Here is a 22718-nt window from a genome sequence, read left to right on the forward strand (position 1 = left end):
TGTTTGCTTTCCTTCCTCCTCTGCTTCATTTCACTTTTTTCCTTACTCATCCTGCCTGGGGAATTCCTTCACCTCCTACTCTTCAACCCTCCTCCCAAAATGAACCTCATCTTTCCCAGATAAGTTTTGTCTCAGGTCAGACTCTGTTTTCTAGGGGGAAATGGGATGAGACATTCTCTGCCACTTTTGAAGGTAATGGTGTAAGACTGATTTCCCTTTCATTTTTTTATTGCTATGGACAAAATTTTGTTTTTTTGCAATTCTCCCCCCCACACCCCACTTCATTGATATCTGAAATTCTGGCCGTGGCTTCCTTTGGCCATCATCACCTAGAAGCCTCTGATTGCATTTCACTTTATGTTTATACAATGGTCACCTTCACTAGACTCTGAGCTTCTCAGAGACAACCATCTTTTGGGTTTGTATGCCCAGAACCTTGAACAGATCGAATAGATGGGTGTATAGCATCTTGTACTGAGCATAACAGAGCAAAAGATTGGTCATGAAGAGTATAAAGAATTCTCACACAGCACAACTAGGACATTCTCTCCCATTTCTACAAAAAAATGAAGAGGAAATCCGTGTAAAGTATAGAAAGTTTAGGTTCAAATATGAGAAAAAATTGCCAAACCAAATAATGACTTTCTTCCTGAAGATTTTAAAAACAGAAAAGACTACAACTATATAAGAAAACTTGAGCATTGTCATAGCTAAGTCGGGGAAAGACTAGGTACCACTAACATTCTCTACTTGCTGTAAGAGTTTTGGCCTCTGCACATACACTGAAGGAAATAAGTCTCACCCACTGATGGCAGAAACTCAGGCTTTCTGGAAAGGAGATCTCAGGACAGGAAGGAACTCTTCCCTCCAAGTTAACTCAGTGTGAAACGAGTAAGATGCAATCAAAGTTTAGATTTTTAGAGAGACTTTTAGCTCTTGTTTCTAAAAGCTATTTGCAGGAAGTATTAGCCTTTCCTCTTCTGTTTTTCCATTTCTTAAAAAAACCAAAACACAGCTTTAGCGAGGTATGATTGATATACACAAACCTGCCCATATTTAATGTATACAATTTGATGACTTTGAACATAGTATACAGTACATACACATCACCAAGGCTTGACTTAAAACAAGTCTGCTCAGCCCTAGCTGGTTTGGCTCAGTGAATAGAGCATCGGCCTGCGGAATGAAGAGGCCCAAGTTTGATTCTGGTCAAGGGCACATGCCTGAGTTGCAGGCTCGATCCCCAGTGGGGGTTGTGCAGGAGGCAGCCGATCATTGATTCTCTCTCATCATTGATGTTTCTCTCTCTCTCCCTCTCCTTTCCTTCTGAAATCAATAAAAATATATTTAAAAAAATACAAGTCTGCTCAGAAATGGGCCTTTGGACAGCAGCTTCAATGGGGTTTCTTAGTAGGGACTCATTCTGTGACTTGCCCTACCCTTATTTTTCTTAATTAATACTTTAATTATTACATTATCAATAATAAAAAATTACTAACATGCATATTAATAATAAATAGTACTATTGATTGTTATTAATTCATATGAAATAAAGGTATTTCCTATTTTACATGTTCTTCTTGTACAATTTAGACCTTTCAAGTCTAGTCTCAACCTTCCTGCTAGGACTCTATGTTTATTTGTTTAGCTTAAATTATGGAGCCTAACCTCAAGGCATTTATTGCACCTTAGGGTGAAGCTGCTGTGCATATCTAGCTAAAGGACAATAAGATCAGCTTTGGAATGACACGGATCTATAATAGCAAGTGGAGTAGCTTTTATGACTTTTTAAATGCATTTTTTTTTCAACATAGCAACAAGGATGGAAAGAGTCTAATACACAAGGACATCAAATTCTAACCCACATTGGTAACTTGAAATGTTTGCCTGTCTTTTAGATCTTCAAAATTGAGATTTTAATATCATTTCAAAGCTGTCTTTGTGATATATTGAAGATACGTAAGATCTTAAATACTGAAAGGATTTGGTCTCCCTGGAAGGTGTGTTGTTGGGGTGGAGGGGGGGAAGAGGGGGAGGCGAGACAATCATGTCCATTTGGAGTATTTATATATATATATTATTGATTTTTTACAGAGAGGAAGGGAGAGGGATAGAGAGTTAGAAACATCAAGAGAGAAACATCGATCAGCCGCCTCCTGCACACTCCCTACTGGGGATGTGCCCGAAACCAAGGTACATGCCCTTGACCAGAATCGAACCTGGGACCCTTCAGTCTGAAGGCTGATGCTCTATCCACTGAGCCAAACCGGTCAGGGCTGGAGTATTTTTGTTTCTACTATAAACTTTTCTCCCAACCTGTTATTATTTTGAAAAGAATGTGTTTTTAAAGAGATGTAGAGCCTCTTGACATTTAATTTCTGAATGTATGCATTTGAGAATAAGTCTAATGGAACTTGTAATGATTTTTCAAAATGTAAAATAAAACTGAGACACTTTTCCTTGGCCATCAGTCATGGCTTAAATTTAACTACATACATAGCTCAGCTCAAGTTAAAGCTACTTGTAGTACATGTAAAATAGATGCCCGAATGTGTAATAATTTTGTGTAATAATTTTCTCACCCCCTGTAGATGAAGGCAGCAGCCTCATCATATTCTTTGACTCCTGAGAGAACATTTTAAACACTAACTATATCATAATAAAGCCAGCCTGCTTGGCCACAAAGAAAAAAAATGCAACAAATGTAGATAATTATCCACTGGAATGCAGTGGTAATTATGAACTCCTGTACTTTAACTGGAATATAACTCCTAATTATCTCAACGTCTAACTTTATACAATCAGAAACGGTTACCAACCTTAGATCAGTGATTTTTAATCTTTTTCATCTCATGGCACACATAAAACTAATTACTAAAATTCTGCAGCACACCAAAAAATATATTTTTGCTGATCTGACAATTTTGATTCATTCATATCAGATGGCTATAGTTGTGTTGGCTCTTGTCATTTTTTTAAAATTTATTTAACAATCTATTTAGTGCCCCTCACTAAATAGTCAGGTATTCCATGTTTTAAAAATTATTGGAGCAAACTGGTTGCAAATCACTGCCTTAGATTGTTGAATTGTAAAAGAGCGGGGGGGAAAAAGAAATTTAATACTGGTTAAAAATAGCACAGGAGATAAGAATATTCATCAGATGCCACATCAGACTTTAGTCTTTAGCTCAGTATCTTGGTAACACTCGTCCTGACTACAAGCAGATTCCTTCAATGCTTTTTACAATGATCTATTTCAGGAAGAATGCATCTGAGAGCTTAACTGGCCTTGTTTCTATCTTTCATATTCCAAGTTCGTATTAATAGTCATTTTTTTTCTCTGATTAATACTCTTCCCTTTTTTTATGTTCCAAATAGTGATAGATCTGTTCTTTAAAAGAACATTATCCAGAAGTACAGTAGGAAAGCATTAGGCCATCATATGTGAAAGAATGACCCCAGTCAGGGTGAAAATGAGGACTGTCTTAGCTAATTCTGGCTTCATACCCTGATGCAATAAAGATGGAAAATTATTATAATAATCACCCTTTTTTATTAATTACTTATTTTTAGTATTTGGCAAAGTACTCGGAATTCAATTTAAATCCTCCCAAATTGTTTGTAATTGATACGATAGTGGCTATTTTTTTTTTACACCTGTTGTATGCCACTCACCTGCTTTATATAGAAGGTTTTAAATTCTTAACTTGCAAATTTTGAATTCATATCCCCATTTTATAGCCAAGAAAGGGATTGTATTAGGTTTGGGAGCCATTGTGACGTCTGTTGTGTTGTTGCCGGTCCTCCAATGGGCTGCCTTCGCTGTGTGTGTGTGTGTGTGTGTGTGTGTGTGTGTGTGTGTGTGTATGTGTGTGGGGGGGGTGGTGCTTCCATACCACTAGACAGGGTGGGGCACAGGTGTCTTGTTGCTGAAATTATTGTGTGTGATTCCATTCACTACCCAACCCTTTCATTCTCTCTATTCCTCATCCTTTGCTTCAAGAATTCAAATGAGCCCTAACCTGTTTGGCTCAGTGAATAGAGTGTTGGCCTGCGGACTGAAGGGTCCCAGGTTCGATTCCGGTCAAGGGCATGTACCTTGGTTGCGGGCACTTCCCCAGTAGGGGGTGTGCATGAGGCAGTTTATTGATGTTTCTCTCTCATCAATTTTTCTAACTTTCTATCCCTCTCCCTTCCTCTCTGTAAAAAAATCAATAATATATATATATATATATATATATTTAAAATGAATTCAAATGAGTCTTCAATGCTGCCTGGGAATCCCACCACGCTTCTGCCATGAATTTGCTTTGCCACCATCAGATCTGACTGGGACAGACCTTCTGTCTCTTAAAAGTTTCTACTTCCCCAATTCACCCTTATTTTCCCTATCTCTTGCACTGCTGAACAAATCTTTAAAATAGAAGCTTTTCTAGTGGGAAGATCTGCAGCCTCCCATCAGCTAGCCCACACATTCATGTGCATCTGTATGCTGGCTCTTCTTCCGGCAACAATGAAGTGTGCCTGCTCTTTCACCGCTCCATCCCTTCACAATGAATGCTAGCCTGGGCTCTCTTCTCAGCGACTTCAGTCCTTGAATTATCTCTTCCTTCTTTCGCATTAGCCACTTTGTCCGGTCTACTGGCTCATTCCTGACAGCACACAAACACACTCCAGTATCTCTCATTTTGTAAAAAACAAAGATGATTAAACAACATCCCCTTCTACACACATTCTTCTCAGTTACAGCCCCATTTGTCTGCTCCTTTCAGAGCCAACCCTGACAAAGGTGTGTTCACACCTCTGCCTCTACTTCCTCATCTCCCTTTCATGCAGAATTTAGTTTGGAATCTATTCCTTCTACTCCACCGAAACGAATATTGTCAGTATTGCCACACTCCACATTGCTGAGCGCTGGACACGTTCTGAACTCATTCTGTGTAACTTTTTGACACCATCTGACAGAACTGACAATGTCATCCATTTTGACTGTTTCTTAATCTCCTCATTTGGGACACAAGGAGGGATTCTTTCCTGCCTTTCTTCATTCTTTCCAATTGCCTCCATTTGGTTTTCTCAGTTGAATTTCTATTTCCATCCAAAGCCTAATGTTTCTGTATGGGTCTACTCAAGGCTCAAGGCTGGAGGGCCCATTTGTCAAGTTCACGTTTTACATTCTGACACTCTCAATACATTGACTCATCAATCCCTGTGAGTTTAAACACCATTTTTATGCATATATTTCCCAGTTTTTTAATCTCAAGCCCAGATTGCTTCTCTCCAGATTTATACATCTTGCTGCCTACTTTATATTTTCATTTAGCTATTTCACTGAATAATGGGAGAAGGGACCAACTTACGGACACCATTTCTTCAGCCTTGCAAGTAACATGTGGAGGGAGGCCAATGTCTCATGGATTCAAAGGATGTGAGTGGGATGTCAGTTTTTGCTTTTCCCTTTTGTTCTGGTTTCACTGGGAACTGAATCACTGTACTTGCACATGGCTGTAATTTTAAAGGAACTCTAAACGAAGTGCTATAATCCCTCAAACTAGAAGTCTGCAGTCAAGGATAAGCCTCTCATTCTGAGTGCAAAACTCTACTCAAATCCTCACAGCTTTCCTATGGCATTCTATTTTCGATTGTATGCAATTAATTATAGAAATAGCAAAAACTGTGGAATTTATAAATTGCAAACATTTTGCAGCCAAAGGGAAGAACTCACTCATCAAAGAATCAGCTGTGACACATCAATAAATCTAGCTCCCTGACCCTTATAAGGATAGCTAAGGAAGGAAGTCTTTGTTTTTTTTTGTTTGTTTGTTTTTTTAAATATATTTTATTGATTTTTTACAGAGGGGAAGAGAGAGGGATAGAGAGTTAGAAACATCAATGAGAGAGAAACATCGATCAGCTGCCTCTTGCACACCCCCTATTGGTGATGTGCCCGCAACCAAGGTACATGCCCTTGACCTGAATCGAACCTGGAACCCTTCAGTCCACAGGCCGACACTCTATCCACTGAGCCAAACCGGTTTCGGCAGGAAGGAAGTCTTTGGATCCTTCTTAGACAAATTAGGACACAACTCACAAACATTCCAAGGCTTTGCCACTGAAGAAATGCAGTATGTACACATCCATGTTCTAAATTTCCTGGATTATTCCTAGATTGGTGAGCTATAAAAGGAAATGTACTTTCCTAAGACAAACTGATGGCATTAAAGAGACTTTTCCCCATGGAATATAAAAGTGTTTCAAACTCATTTGACACATTCAGTGTACTTACCAGGCACATATGGTGGGTAGTTTAGATGATTCTCTTCACATCCTGGCTGTTGGCCATTTTGAAAATTGGATGGTTCATTCATATCCTCACATAAAAACAGAAACTCAATGAGTAATAATGGGCATAGTTTTCTTACTTTCCATTAGGGAAGCAGAGCACATAGACATCATTCTTTCCTTCAACAGACACATTTTGAGTATCTAAATGTGTGAGATGGTAAGCTAAGAGATCTAGGAGGCATAGCAATAAACAAGTTAGTGCCCTTGGTCTCAAAGAGTATATACTGGCTATTAGCAAGTTTCACAAATATATAAATGTCACAGAACTGAATAGGTACAACCATTTCTGTTCTGTGAAAGGTAATTCCAATCTTCCAATGGCTGTAGACACAAATTGTGCTTATTTTTTTTTCTTGTAGCTCATATCTAATCTGTCAATCAATCCTGTCAACTCTATCTTCAAATGTATACATAATCTGATGTATTATTCACTGCATTGCCAGGCTATATTACCATTGTCTCATGCTGGGATTGTTGCAATAGCCTCTTAACTGGTCTTTCTCTTCCACACGGGCCCAGGGGTAGATTTATTCGGAAGCTAAGAAAGTTAAGTTTCATAGTCCCTTAAGTTTCATGACCCCTTCATAATTTTACAGCTATAATTCTACTTGTAACTTTTAATATTTTTTCTTAAAAAGAGCTGCCAAAATTTTATAAAGCTCCATAAAGTCTGGATTCATCTCTGTTTTCACACTGCTTTCTGCCTTCCTATAGTCTATTCTCAGTGCAGCACTAGAATGATCCTTTGAAAACCCGTGCTCAAAATCCTCCAGCACTTTTCCCTCTCACTGAGTAAAACCTGAAGATCTTACAGCTGGTCCATGATGCAGTTTGTGGTACTGCCTCAACATCCCTCTGACCTTGTGCTCTCTGACTGTCCCCCTGATTACTCCTCTCTAGCCACATAGCTCCTTGCTATTTCTGGAAAATGCCAAGCATATTCTGCTCAGGGCTTTTGTACATGTTGCTCCCTTGTCTCAATGCTCTTCCCTTAGATATCCCCAGGGCTCAGCCTCTGGTCTTTATTATCAATTATAACATTCCCTAACCACTCTATTTAAACTCCAAACTTTATTAAGTTCCTAAATTTCCTACCCCCATGCTATCCTCTGAATGTTTGTGTTCCGCCCCACCCCCCTCCAAATCCACATGTTGAAATCCAAACACCCAAAGGTGATGGTACTAGAAGGAGGGGTTTGTGGGAGGTGAGTAGGTCATGAGGGTGAAGGGTTCCCTGAATGGGATTAGTGCTTTTTATAAAAGAGACCCCAAAGAACTCCCTAGTTTTTTTTCACCATCTGAGGATACAATAAGCAACCTGGAAGAAAGCCCTTACCCAACCATGCTGACACCCTGATGTCAGACTTCCTGCCTCCAGAATTGTGAGAAATAAATTTCTGTTGTTTATAGGTTAATCAGTCTGTATGGACTAAGTAGTCTGAATCAACTAAGACACCCACTTCCCAGATTAATTTTTCTCTTTAATAACTACTATTACCCAATATACTATATATTTTATTTATTTATCTTGTTTCTTGTGTATATCTTCCATGAAAATTCCTGAAGGTTGGAATTTTTCTAAGTATATTTTCAATGCCTCTTGGCATAGAGTAAGTACTCAATAAATCGGTGTTTCTGGAAGTAAGAGAGAGGAAGAATTACTTCAAGTAAGAGTAATGGTGAAGAGTTCATGGAGAATTAGATATGGAGGCTGCATGTTGATCAGCTCATAGAGTTTGAACATGTAGGAAGGAAAAAAAATGGGAGGAGAGCATGAGCAAAGGCAAAGAAACAACAAATCACGCTGTATGTAGGGAAAATGCCCCTCTGTTGAGTAGTGGGAGTTGTCTAGCCCTCATTCAATCTTCTGATCACATGATTCTGTTTGCAAGTGTCTCTCCGACAGAGTGGAGCTTATTAGGCATGCAACTTGTGATTGTCCAATAGTATTAGAGCAACACCAGCCTATGGTCTTTCTCCTTCGCACTCTAGCACATGCTGTTCCTATTACCTGAAACACTTCCGCCCACACCCACACCCTGCTCCACTTAACTAATTCCCATTCATTGGCCAGTCTTCATCTTAACCATCACCTTTATTAGTTAAGTCTGAACTGCCCAGCCTTGAGTTCAATTGACCTGAGTTCAATGCCCTTCATCTCTGTACCCATTGTATCTACGGCTTGCTCTGTCAGGGCCACACAAATGCTTGTTTCTCAGCCTATCTCCCCAGTCGTTGCCTCCCCAGTGCCCTGCACTGAGTAGGTATAAACATTAATGAATGAATAAAGAGTAAGGTGAAGCATGGATCAAGATAGCAAACAAGATGCTGCCACTATTACAGGCAGCGGTTCTCCCCGCCAGTGGTGCATTAGAACAGTTAAGGCAGAAGTTTTCAAGAAACAGGAGAGGGGAAATTTTCACTTCACCTTATTATAAAGTGAATAAAAGAGAAGCAGGTGAACATTTAACTTTTCCACCAGGGGAAAAAAATTTAAATAATACATTTAGACTTACAATCCAGATCCCATCATAATCAAGAATGTTTTTAAATTCCATGCACATCTGTATCCACCATTCTTCTGTTTTGGGGTTGGTGTAGTCTGGATACACTGAATCTCCTGGAGGCCAGGCCTACAACGGACAAGTAAGTCAAACTAAATAGTGATAACTCACCTAATATGGTGTAGAAATAGCTATAGTGGGGCCTTACGTTGCATTTTGAGTCATAGAAATAAAATTTGAGAATCAGTGAAATTATATAACTTAACCAAGTACATAGTAAAAGTACATAGCAAGTTGGTAGTAGACTGGGAATAGAAACCCATATCTCTGTCCAGTGTTCTTTAGACATGAAATTGTACATGAAAGCATATTTTTATTGTTCTTTTATATTTTAGCCATTTATCTCCACACATAAATCTATATGAATACAAATATAGGGATTAAAAATGTAAAAATTACATTTATAATAGCAATAAAAACTTATGTCTATGGTGTCAACAAGAGCCATAATAATAATTTAATGAAAACTACAGAATGCCCATGAAGTATTCAAAATTAGACATATCAGTGAGAGATATAGAATGTTTATGGATGGGAAGATTCAATGATGTACAGATGTCAAGTCACTTCAAGTTCTAATGTAAATTTTTAGGTGAAATAATTAAATTTAAGAACGCATATGACCCTGTCTGGGTAGCTCAGCATCATCTAAACATGTCAAAGTTGCAGGTTTGATTCCTGTTCAGGGCACATACAAGAATCAACCAATGAATACATAAATAACAACAAATCATCGATGTTTCTCTCTGTCTTTCTCTCTCCCTCTCAAATCAAGAAATAAAAGTTTTTTTAAAAGCATATATGGACATGAGACAAGAATATGAAACATACATATATATTAATAAGTTTACTGCAGCATTGCTTGTAATATTAAAATATGAGAAACAAGAAAATGTTCATCATTTGGAATCAGTTAAACTAATTTCCTCACACGAGAACCATGGAATTTCACATTATTTCAAAAGATAAGGTAATTTCATATGTATTAACATGGAAATATACTGTATATACAATATTGTTATAGTTTTTAAAAAGTTTTAAATGTTATATACTATTATTTCCCATGTAAAACTATGGCTACATGTATTTAAAATCTAGAGGAATATACACTGAAATGATAAAAATGTATATTTTGGGGAAAAGAATAACTGTCACTTTATACTTTTTATAAGTCAGTATTACATTTTTTTACAATATTGTACTGCTTTGATCCTCAGCAAAAGCATTAAAGTATTTCTATTATGTAAAAAAAAACACTGAGACATTTTCTTATATTTAAGAAATATATGTGTCATTCCTCAATTTACATAAACTTAATTTTCCTATGTAATCTCAATCAATATAATTTTTCCATACTTATTAAACTGTGCTTTTTCAGAATTTTACAGTGTATATTAGTGGATCCTTTGAATTCCTCACCAATTCTATGGGACTTAAGGAATTTCTTAAAAATCCACAGTATCCAGGCCAATGCTCCAAATATTCAGCTTGAGAAGTTGTACATAATTTTTTTTAACTAAACTCAGGTGATACCAATTCACTGATGCCTTATGAATTGTGATTTTTGAAATAAAAACTCAGTATAGAAGGCAGTATTCATCTATTCTTCAAGGTGCTTACCTTGCCAACCGCTGGTGTGATTCCATCAGAGTTATTGACCCAAATTCCCAATTCCTGTCCAAGATCATAGGGCCTATAAGTACCTTGTGGTTCATCTTTTGTCAAAAAGGGATCCTGAAAATTCCCAAGAACATTGTAATTGGTAATAGTCTGATAATTGATATTTAAGTATAAAATTTCCAAAAGTTTTTAAAATATGAGTATTATTCACATGCACAATATATTTTAAACTGCATACATTAAGATGTTCCCAGCTATTAAATATGGTTACAAATATAAGAACTGTATATTTTCATTCATTTTTAATGCTGCAAAATGTGGAGTCAAGTAATGTTAATTTAATAATATAATCAGTTGCTTCTAACAAAAATCACTAGTTTTCTTTACTGAAAATGTTATATAAGTAGATAACCACAACGTATGCTACTTTTTTTTGTCACTTTTTATATGAGATAAGGCTATGAAATTGTTAAAAAAATAAAAAATCCTGGATGGAGAAATTAAGAAATTGGGATTCTACAAAAAGCCTGGTTAAGCCACTTAATTTTAAGGGGGCACATGTTTCTCTTCCACAATATGAAGCAGTGTAGTTGGCAAATTCTTCAAGTCACTGTCCCTCTTAAAAAGTCAAGTCTTACAATGACTCAAGAAGAAAAATATATATGATTCTATATTCAGTTTTTTCCAAGAAAAATATTTATTGACCCTACTCCAAGTCTATTTCCCTTACTAAACATTTTATTATCATAATATATTTCTATTTAAATATTTTTTCATACACTCCTGCTAAATAATGTCAGTTGGATAATAAATACATGTACTTTTATTTATAAAAAGCCATCTTAAAAACACACACACTAAAAAACCTCTTTCCATAAAACTCTAACACCATTAAGTCATATAGGGATTATAACACATAGTGACATTTTTATCATTACATTAAGATAACAGATAGAACAATTATTTTATAAGAAGTGATAATGAGACAAACACTTCATTATGAATCAACTTTTAGTATCATTCATGCTCCTAGAAGTAGTTATGATGACTTTTCTTTTTATATTCTAAATGTATTAAGTAAAAAATAACGTTGTAACCAACATGAAGAAAATATTCCTGCAACCCAAGTTCAATACACTTATTCAATAACTATATAATCCTTTGTTTAGAATTTTTATGAGCAAGACTTCAAATCTTGACAAATTATGTGATCTGTGAAAAGCCTTATTTTTTCTTCTATGTGTAAGTCAATTTATTTAAGGAAGAACACTGTAGTTTTAAAAATTGTGACTAAGTTTCTTCATGACTGTTGATGACATTTTTGTATCACTGAATAATAGAAAACTTGCTTATAATTTATTATCCTTTAATAAAACACTAGAGGCCCGGTGCATGAAATTCATGCATCGGGGTGTGTGTGCCTCAGCCCAGCCAGCACCCTCTCCAATCTGGGACCCCACGAGGGATGTCCGACTGTCCGTTTAGGCCCGATCCTACTAGGATCGGGCCTAAACGGACAGTCGGACATCCCTCTCACAATCCAACGCTGCTGGCTCCCAACTGCTCACCTGCCTGCCTGATTGCCCCTAACCGCTTCTGCCTGCCAGCCTGATCACCCCCTAACCACTCCCCTGCCAGCCTGATTAATGCTTTACTGCTCCCCTGCCAGCCTGATTGCCCCTAACTGCCCTCCCCTGCAGGCCTGGTCACCCCCAACTGCCCTCCCCTGCAGGCCTGGTCCCCCCGCAACTGCTCTCCCCCACAGGCCTGGGTCCCCCTCAACTGCCCTTCCCGGCAGGCCTGGTTGCCCCCAACTTCCCTCCTCTTCTGGCCTGGTCACCCCTAACTGCCCTCCCCTGCTGGCCATCTTGTGTTGGCCATCTTGTGTCCACATGGGGGCAGCCATCTTTGACCACATGGGGGCAGCCATCTTGTGTGTTGAAGTGATGGCCAATTTGCATATTACTCTTTTATTAGATAGGATAACATTTATCATTCTATATTAAATAAATTTTTGTTCCTTAAAAATACTTTAGTGCTAGAAATTCTTTTTGGTAAATTAATTATAGTATATGCTTTTAGAAATTCTTAGAAAACATGAATTTAAATATTGTATGTTTGATCTTCAAAAAAATTTACCAAAATAATGACATAATGCATTCCATCATTTTTCAGTTTCTTAATGTACTCGGGCAGACCAGCAAAGTTAGCTTTATCGTAGGTGAAGTCCAACTGCCGTTCCATGTAGTCAATATCCCCATATTGAACATCCTGTACAAAAGAGCAGTGTAGACATAGCCTTCAAACATTAGTAAAACAAACATTGTCATAGCTCATAAGTAGCTATTGAGTGACTGTATATAATTGGAAATTTAAATATTGATGTGAGTTTCAGATCATCCTGTAAGAAAAGAGGATAAAATGATTATTTTATAGGAAACTGAGAAAATGCAGTAATTCCTACCCTCCCTCCCCAATTTTAAACTTCTCTGTGTTTTAGTTACCCACAGTTAACTACGGTCAAAAAATATTAAATGGAAAACTCCAGGAATAAACAATTCATAAGTTTTAAATTCATGCCTTTCTGAGTAGGATAATGAAATCTCTCACCATCATGCTCTTTCCTGCCTGGGATGTGAATCATCTCTGTCTAGCATACCCATGCTATATACATCCCCGCCTGTTAGTCACTTAGTAGCCAGGTAAGTTATCATATTTACTGTCTTAGTTTCATAATGCTTGTGTTGCAGTAACCCTTATTTTACTTAATAATGGCCCCAAAAGAGTAGTGATACTGCCAACTTGGATATGCCAAAGAGAAGCCATATAGTGCTTCCTTTGCATGAAAAGGTATGTATGTATAGAAAAAACACACATAATATACATAGAGTTTGGTACTATCTGCAGCTTCAGGCATCCACTGGGGATCTTGGAGTATGTACCCTATGAATAAGGACAGACTACTGTAACACATAAATATATATTGTATATAGATTACAGGTTAATCACTACACCTTATTTCTTTGTTCCAATCAATTCCCCCATAGTGTTTGAGGTACACTTACATGAGGAATATCATACTGTCTTAAACGTTCAACTGTTTTTTCCAGCACATCTATGCTATTATAGCCCCATCGACTTAGCTGAAATCCCAGAGACCAGTATGGGGGCATAAAGGGACGTCCAATAGCCTGTAAAAAGAAAAGTATTAAATCCAAATAAGTGAGTTAAATGTTCACAAGCATGGGTCTTCAGGACTTGATGACAACACTTTAGTTTAAACTTCTCATATTGTGATGGGCATTTAACACTGTAAGTTGTCCCTGGTCACAACCAAAGAAATAATGAGGAAAATTTGGAGTTTCAAGAACTCTTTTGAGAATTTAATTAAAAGCATGGAATTTCCTCCCAAAGCATATACCTATAAAAGCAATTATTTAAATTTTGTGGGTGGGGGAGTATGTTCCCCAGACCATTCCACCAGGAAGTAATGTAATAGAACTCTAAAGGTTCCCAATAAAAAGAAATTTGAGTTCACCTCTCAGTTCTGCCTTTAAGATCTGTTGACATTAGTAAAATTACATGTTTAAAATGGTATAAAGAGTAGTATCCACTTCATTCATTTACAAGTATTTACTAAGTATTCACCATGCACTATTTTGGAGCTTGAATTCTAGTAGAAGAAAACCAACAATAAACATGTAAACTAAGTAGCACAATTATTAGAAATAGAGTATGTGGGGCTGGGGTGGAGGAATGTTAGGGAAATCTCTGGCAGTAAGACTTGAATAAGTCAGCCGTGTAGAATGCACCAGGCAGTCAGACCAGAGGGTGCACAGGCTTGGAGCGTACAGGAAGAGAATGATGGCCAGTGTGGATGAACTACAGCGAACAAAAGGGAAAGTGAAGCACGAGAAGTAGGCAGATATTCAATCATAAAGGTCCATAACAAATAGCTGGAATCTTTTTAGTTGTCTTTTTTTCCAACTTTATATTATGAAAATTGTCAAGCATATGTAAGAGACGATGGTATACTATACCTCCATGTAACTAGAACTAACAATTATCATTTTTCCACATATCCTTATATCTCAACCTTGGCGGGGGGGGAATGAAGCTTTATAGCATTTTTTTTAATTCCTGAAATCATGTCATTTAGCCCTTAAATATATCACTAAAAATAAATATAATCTCTTACATAACCAAAATATTACCACACCTAACAAAATTAACCACAATCCCTTAATATCACCAACTGCTCATCCAAATTTCTCTCATTTTTCTCCAAAAATGTCTTATTTACAGTTGATTTGTTTGAAAGTTGAGAGTTAAAGTCTAATTTCAATGGAAGCCATTAAAGTGAATAATATACTCTAATTTACTTTTTTTAAAAAAATCACTCTGATAACTCAGTTAAATAAATTACAGGGGAGCAATGGTGGTCACCATGAAACTAGGTAGGAGGCTGGTACATGGTCCAGGCAGAGATGAGAGGCAAACAAAGGAGGTCACATGTGATAATGAAAGAGTCAGACTGGAATACATTTTGGAGACATTGCTAACAAACTTTCTAATGGATTTAATGTGGTAGAATGAATAAAAGAAAGGAATTGAGGGTGGCATTTAATTTGAGGGTTGAAGGACAGGGAAAATCAATTCCATTCCTTGAGATGGGAAAGACCGAAGAAGGAGCATGAGCAGCTGTGTTGCGGGGAGAGCACCAGGCATGAGAAATATATCGATGTATGCCTTGGGGTTAGCCAATAACAAATGTATTTAGAGTCATGAAACCAGGAAATACGACAAGAGAGAGTTCAGAGATCAAAGAAGAGCCTCCAACTAACCTCTGGGAGACTCAACATTTAAAGACATCAGCAAAGGAGACTGAAGATGAGCTATTAGTGATGGAGCAGAACAGCCAAAACAATGTGGTGCCAGAGAAGAGAATGATCCTAGAAGTTTCTAAACAGTGGTTCTCAACCTTTCTAATGCCGCGACCCTTTAATACAGTTCCTCATGTTGTGGTGACCCCCAACCATAAAATTATTTTCGTTGCTACTTCATAACTGTAATTTTGCTACTGTTAATGTAATGTAAATATCTGTGTTTTCTGATGGTCTTATGCCCTACCACTAGCAGGGTCACTTAACACCGTCGGAAAACACAGATATTTACATTGTGATTCATTAACAGTAGCAAAATTACAGTTATGAAGTAGCAACGAAAATAATTTTATGCTTGGGGGTCACCACAACATGAGGAACTGTATTAAAGGGTTGCGGCATTAGAAAGGTTGAGAACCACTGTTCTAGAAGTTATCATGTGACATAGATGAGAACAGAGACTTGGAGACTTATCTTGACTTTGATAAGACCTTTATAGAGAGTGGTGGGGATTATAGCCCAATCTGAATGTGATGGGAAATTGGGAGGTGAGGAAGTAGAGACAACCCACACAGACACTTTCAAAAAGTTGTACATGGGTAGAGGAACAAAGAGATGGAGGGCAATGTGGGTCCTTAGTTGGAAATTCTTGTTTAGTTTGGTTCAGATAGGTGCTATTAATGCAGGTTTGTTGATGGGAAGGACCTGGCAGCGAGGGCTAAATTGGTGATGCAGTTGAGCGTGGAGACGAGCTTCAATAACTGACAATGCAGGTGGATGCTGATCACAGGAAGAATTGTTGCACCTAGAAATGAGCAGGGACCACCTTCACAAGAAGAAAGCCAAAATTATATGGGCCTGTTTGCAGGGAAATTGAATGGTTCTGTACTTGAGAAACAATGTATTTCTTTTTTAATTGCTTCTATTTTACTCTGTAAAATAATAAGACACACCGACAGCTGAAAGTTGGGTGAGGTGTTGGGGTTTTAGAAGAGAACGTGTGAAATAACAGTCTCTGTGAGTGGGATTGCAAATAGACTAGGCAAGGACATTTAGAGGGATTGCTAGACAGAGAAGTGCACCAGGAGATTAAATTAAAGGGGTTCTTGTCAGCACAAACACGTGATTGTTAGCTAGAAGCTTTCAGTTTATCAGGATCAGGTACTGGTTTCATTAATAAATTAGCACACAAAGTTCCTATCTGCTGTGTACAGCAAGTTGGTGTCAAAAGTGGTCCCGGTCTGCAGTTTCAGAGTTTTCTTCCCATGAAGCCCTTTGAGTGGATACTGTGCCTCATCTTTCCCTCTGACCCTATTATAATGTCAAACACAGAATATGAATTTTACAATAGTTTATTTATGATATGAATGAATGAAGAGTCGATGATATCATCCATGTTTTACAGAGGGGGACACTGAGTCAAAAAGGAGATTCTGTGATGTTTATGATTTGACACCACACAAAAGACTAAAACCAAAACAGATTAGACCCATGATTCTCAGATCTGGCTGACCATTAAAATCATGTGGGGAGCTTTTAAAGATAGGTGCTCTATCCAGAGCCCACCATTGACTAATTTGATCAGAATAATTAAATCAGAATTTCCGAAGGTGGACTCCAGACATCTGTATTTTAAAGGGCATCTGTATGATTGATGCAGAGGGAGGTTTAAGAAATACTCTGTTAGAGTGTGAGCAACTGGGGAACAGGTACAAGGTCTATCTGTTGTGACTCCATTTCTGGACACAGAACTTGTCTCATCTGTGGACACCAAAGACCTTATCAGCTAGATCTCCTAGTCCTTAGCCAAGTGGAATATATATATATATATATATATATATATATATATATATATATAATATATTTTTATTGATTTTAGAGGAAGGGAGACAGAGAGATAGAAACATCAATGATGAAATTCATTGATGGGCTGCCTCCTACATGACCTCTAGTGGGGTCGAGCCCACAATCCAGGCATGTGCCCTGACCAGGAATCGAACTGTGACCTCCTGGTCCATAGGTTGATGCTCAACATCTGAGCCACACTGGCCAGAAGCCAAGTGATTCTTATACAACCACATTTAATGTTACTCTCTGCTGCTACATTTTAAATCCATTTTCTTTCATCCTCACCTTGTAATAAGTGGAGAATGTTTTATTTCCACCTTCTCAATAGCACAGCAAACACCTACCCTAAAATATAGTGAAGAAACTAGAGGATGAGGAGGCAGCCAGGATACAAGGGCTGAGAACAAGATATACTTGAAGGACTGACTACAAACCAGAGCCATGGGCAGCATGGAGTTCCGACTGGTGCTGAGCCTCAAATAAACATTAAAAAAAACGAAAACACACTGAACAGTAGGAAGCAGTACAGAGTATCTAAGTAAACAAGGAAATATGCTTAGTATTGTTCTGCAGGAGCTGAAATATATGTGGACCAGCTTCCCCATGCCATAAGTTCCAATGCATGTCAAGAAACATTCCTCATACTAATTGAAGAGCACAGAGCAGGCATTCTTTCAGCATTCTCTAGGCACCTAGGGCCTGAAATATGAACAATGTCACTATAACTAACATACAATTATTACAAATGATATCATATACTAGTATATAATACATATAGATGGCATTAAATAAAAAGCATTGTCTATTAGCTATAGTCAATAAATGCTGACCTAACTAATAACACTATGCCTTAGAGTAAATTGAAATATTTACTTCAAGGCATGTGCCAGTTCCTTAGTTCTACTTCTTTACCTGTTAGTTTAGTACTAGAGATTAAACTATTGTTATTTTGCTCATAGGGCATCTACTGCCACTTCTGTCTCTTCATAATGGCAGTGTATACCTGTGTTAGATTTTATTATATACCAGCAATACTGCATGGTAAACAGAACAAATGTTATCATCCCTCTTTTGTACTGGAGGAATCTGTAGTCCAAGATCATAAATAATTAGTACCAGGTTAAAAAAAATAGCAGGGGGCAAAACTGTAGCTCAAGCTTTGATCTTCCGGGTCCCAGTCTAATAACTTCCACTGCCTCTTAAATATCATTGAAGTCATCCCATGTTTTCAAGTACTTCTTTAGGCTGCCTGATGAGAGTTGCTGAGAAGATAAGGGATAAAATTATCTCCTTCATTTCCACTTCCCTTATGCTGTGCAGCCCGATAGTCTTAGGATGTCTTAATGTAAGGATATGTTTTATTAAATCTACTTCTATCCTAATCAAATTTTAGATTTGCTTCCCTAGGTAGAAAAGCTCTCCTAGAACAGATACTGTTGACAGGAAAATGAGGGATTTAATTTCATCCTCATGGCTTAAAAGACAATACAAACACAATATTTCTTCACCGGGCAGATGAAACAAATGCACCGTGGGTTCAAAATTGCCTCCTTCACTCATTTTATAGTATACAGCCAGAATAACTTTTCTTGCTCTTGTTACTTCCTGCTACAAACAATAACAATTTCTCCAGCCTGGGAAGTAAAGAAAAGTCCGTCTTACATAAGGAAATTGCATCCATTTCCCCTAGTTGTGTTTGCTTCTTATCTGGCTTTACGCTCTTGACCATCTGCAAATAGAAATGGCTTTTCACAGGAATGACAAGGACAAGAAAAGTGTGTGCTGGGAAATAGCCTTCTGTGTGCACAGAGGAGTCCCCACCTGCTTCGCGCCCACCAGGTGTTTGCCTCTGCTGCCCGCTGGCGTCTACACACACCAGCCCCAGTGAGAGCAGAAGGCTCGCCTCAGCACTGGGGGTTTAAAATTTGGAGGTTTGAAAAATCAGTACGGTATCAAAAACGCATCTTAGTTTCTCTATATTCGCCTTTTGGCACAGTGCAGTCAGGAATTCCATTTGAATAAAATCAGGTCAAAGCTAGCAATCACGGTTCTCCATATAAAAAGCAGGAAAATGTTCACAAAATAATGATGAACATTCTACTGTTAATAATATAATTTTGAGCAATTACTGTGTCCCAGGAACAAAATTAAGAGCTTTAGGTACATTATCTCAACTAACCTGCTAGCGATTCTGGGAGATGGGTATGATTGTCCTCATTTTGTATAGGAGGAAATGGAGGTTAAATTCCTCAGTTCGCAGTTTACAGAGCCAGCATGCAAACCCCTCCAACTCCCATATTTCAAAGATTTTAAATCATTATATTATCTTACTTAAAAGTAACAGGGTATATACTTGTGGTTTATATTAATATATGGTTTATTGATCATTACTTTTAAGAGGCAATATTTGTTTGGCAAGTTTATGCCATGCTAGAATTTGTATTATTTATAGTGCTAATGTTTGACTTTTAAATTCCGATTTTAAAAGATCAATTGCAAACCTGAGGTAGAGTGAGGCATTTTACCTTTTTTTGTTTTAACCCCTAAAGGCTAAAGGAAGTATTTAAATCTCAAACCACCTGTGGTGGCTTTGTCACATGTCAACTTGGGTAAGCTGAACTACATTTACCAGAATTCTTTTTTCTTTATGTGTCTGGTTGGATGGGCCATAACAGACTCTCATGGGATATTTGGAGGACTAACTGATTTGCACATATGCATAAGATCAAATTCCTGTCACCAATTTATCTCATCTAGTGGTTCTGCTTCACCGAGGGAAGCTTTACTGATACAATAAAATGGAATGAACACACAGGTTGAACTCCTTATGAGAAGGCTAACCCTTATTTTGTAAAACCACTGTTTGAAATTCTCTGCTATTTGGATAGTCCCTTATTCTATAAAGTCAACTCTGCAATTTTTAGACAGCCCCTTATTCTGAAAAAATAACTTTGCTTTCTAGCCTGCTTGAATAATAAGGAAGATAAACTTAGCTGTCTGACCGCATAGGCCAGAGACTAGATATTCCCATGCTCTGCCAGATGTATTGTTTTAATTGAATAGGACTGTGTTGTTTTCAAGGCCACAAGCTACCAGAGAGATAACTGCTAAGCACCCATAGGGCTGGCTCTTTAATAAAAAGAAAACTTCTGCTTGTTGCGCTGCTCAGAATTTGAAAGACGTTTTCTCTGAGCCCACCGGTGTAATAATAATAATAAAGTGGGACTCCATCTCTCTAAGCGTTGCTTGGTTCTTCTCCGGTCTTCTGCAACACTTAAGCTATTTAATTATTTATGCTCACGTCAGAAAGAGATAATACAAGCCTTTGTTCAAGTTATATTTTTTTCTCATGTGCTAATAAGTAGCAGCAAAGTTTTTTGACAAAACTTAAACTATTTTTCCCCAAAGAAGAAAAATTTACTAATTCATTAACTTAAGTTTTAAATTGATAAATTATTATCTGTGAACATATAAACATCTGAAATGTTTTAATTTATTAAAATATATTCTACTTCAAATATTAACACAATTACAGACAACTACAGGAACGAATCTGTCAACTGAAGAAAGGCGCTTACCTTCTCGAATGGCCAGACTGCCTATCATTTACCACATTATAATTGCATTAAGTGCCAGCAGGAATAATCTTTGCTTTTTAGCACTTTAGAAGACATTTTGAATAAAATTATTTTAACACTTTTATTTTTCCCTTTAGGCATAATCAGACAACAGAAAGATTCAAGAGACAATGAAGTGTGGAAGAGGAGGAGAATACAGAGGTTCTGAATTCATTTTCTTCGGTGTACAGTTACAAAAAAAAGGGATTCTGAATATTATTTTACATATTTCTTCATCTGAACTCCCTCTGATTGCTCTCAAAATAAAATGTTCATAGTGGGGAGCAGGGCCCCCTAATGGAGGAGGAGTCTATCTTCCAACATAGTAACAAGGCCATGGTCTCTCATTAAGTCTGTAGATATTCTCTCAGGTGGACACCATAAAAATCCTATAATAATACTTGATGCCTATTTTCAAAAGACCTTATTTCTAAAACTGTGCTGCTTTGTGGGAAATTAATTCAGAGGGCATGAAGGAACACAGGATGCATTAAGGAACTAACATTGCCATAGCAACTAAAAGGAGAATTATAATTAATTATTTTTAACCCATATGTATATTTTATAGAACATTTTGAAAGGAGGAAGGTAGAACACAGCAAGCTAAGCAACAGACTGGAAAGTGCATGATTTGGAAACTTTCTCCCCTAACTGTGTTACTAATTTGATAAATACTCCACTATCATCTCTATGTCAATTTCTCCTTCTGCTGAATGGAAAATATCCAGGCCTAATGCATAGAATTTCTGTGGGGAGTTACTAATGGACTCCACTAGAAAGAGCTCGGCAAACTGAGCTCTCTCACAAAATGCTTCATGGTAAAAAATGTGTCTCATTCTCCTACACTCTAAACTCATCAAGTTCTTGAACTTGATGGCCAAATCATCCTCTGAGCTATTTTAAGACATGCTCTTAGGAAAAAAGTTAAAAAAAGCTTACAGACACTGAATTCTAAGTAAACTGAGGAGGCACCGCCTGAGGCTCTACGGCTTTCCTCTCCCTCTAACAGATCCTATCTCCCCTGCCCAGCACTGAGTCCAATCAAAATTTGATAAAACATTTTATTTTATTCACCTATGACAGAAAAAAGGAAAGACCTTATAAATATACATCAAAGCTAGTAGGTAATCAGTCCTGAATTAACTTATTATGACTCTCTGTGAACTCTCTGAAAAAAATTGTGTTATCTTTTCCAGACTTATCCTGCATATATTAGCCTTTCCATAGAAGGTATTTATTACGAGCTATGTGAATTTCATTCACATCCTCAAGTCAGGCTCTCATTAAAAATTCAGTCACAAGCAAGTGGTAATAATGGCAACCCCAATGTGTATCTCCAACTTTTAACCAGATACTGAAAACCAATAACAATTCACTCTTACAGAGTACCATTTAGGCCTGTGTGCGAAAAGACAGAAACCTCCTTTTCACAACTTTTGTACAAAATACAAATTCAAGTAAGTATCATTCTTTGACATGCAAATGAGAACAGATAAACTCAGAAAGAAATTGTTATTGTCACTTACATACCTCCCTAAACCAGTCTTCCCCACTGCAATGTATAAGCAAAACTTACAACCAGTTGGGTGGAGGTAGCATTGCCAATGTGTACATTAATCATATCTAGGGTGGAGATACTAGGATTATAAGAACTCTGTGCTTTTATAGCATGATGCTAAATGCTTCCACTGTGGATACATGCCAGTTCTCTGCTCTCCCAACACTTACAGGTTGAATTTCTACTCTGCTAAGGATCTAGTTACTGGACCCCATCTCCGATAATGGCTTATGCAGCCTTTGGATAGTGAGTCAAGATTTATATGCATGATACAAATATTAAC

General features: G+C 37.4%; 1 protein-coding gene across 1 annotated transcript in view; it reads right to left on the reverse strand.

The window, feature by feature from the left end:
* The window catches only part of LOC307102104 (sucrase-isomaltase, intestinal-like), a gene marked incomplete at both ends in the record, with an annotated part of 119243 nt that overhangs the window by 55036 nt on the left and 41489 nt on the right, over window positions 1–22718 (reverse strand). The window contains 4 exons of the mRNA XM_079775535.1: window positions 8862–8978; window positions 10530–10643; window positions 12669–12800; window positions 13595–13720. Coding sequence (XP_079631661.1) covers window positions 8862–8978; window positions 10530–10643; window positions 12669–12800; window positions 13595–13720 — 489 coding nt within the window. The remainder of the gene's footprint in view (window positions 1–8861; window positions 8979–10529; window positions 10644–12668; window positions 12801–13594; window positions 13721–22718) is intronic.

This window comes from Cnephaeus nilssonii (assembly GCF_951640355.1).
Source record: "Cnephaeus nilssonii genome assembly, chromosome: 6".
NCBI lineage: Eukaryota > Metazoa > Chordata > Mammalia > Chiroptera > Vespertilionidae > Cnephaeus > Cnephaeus nilssonii.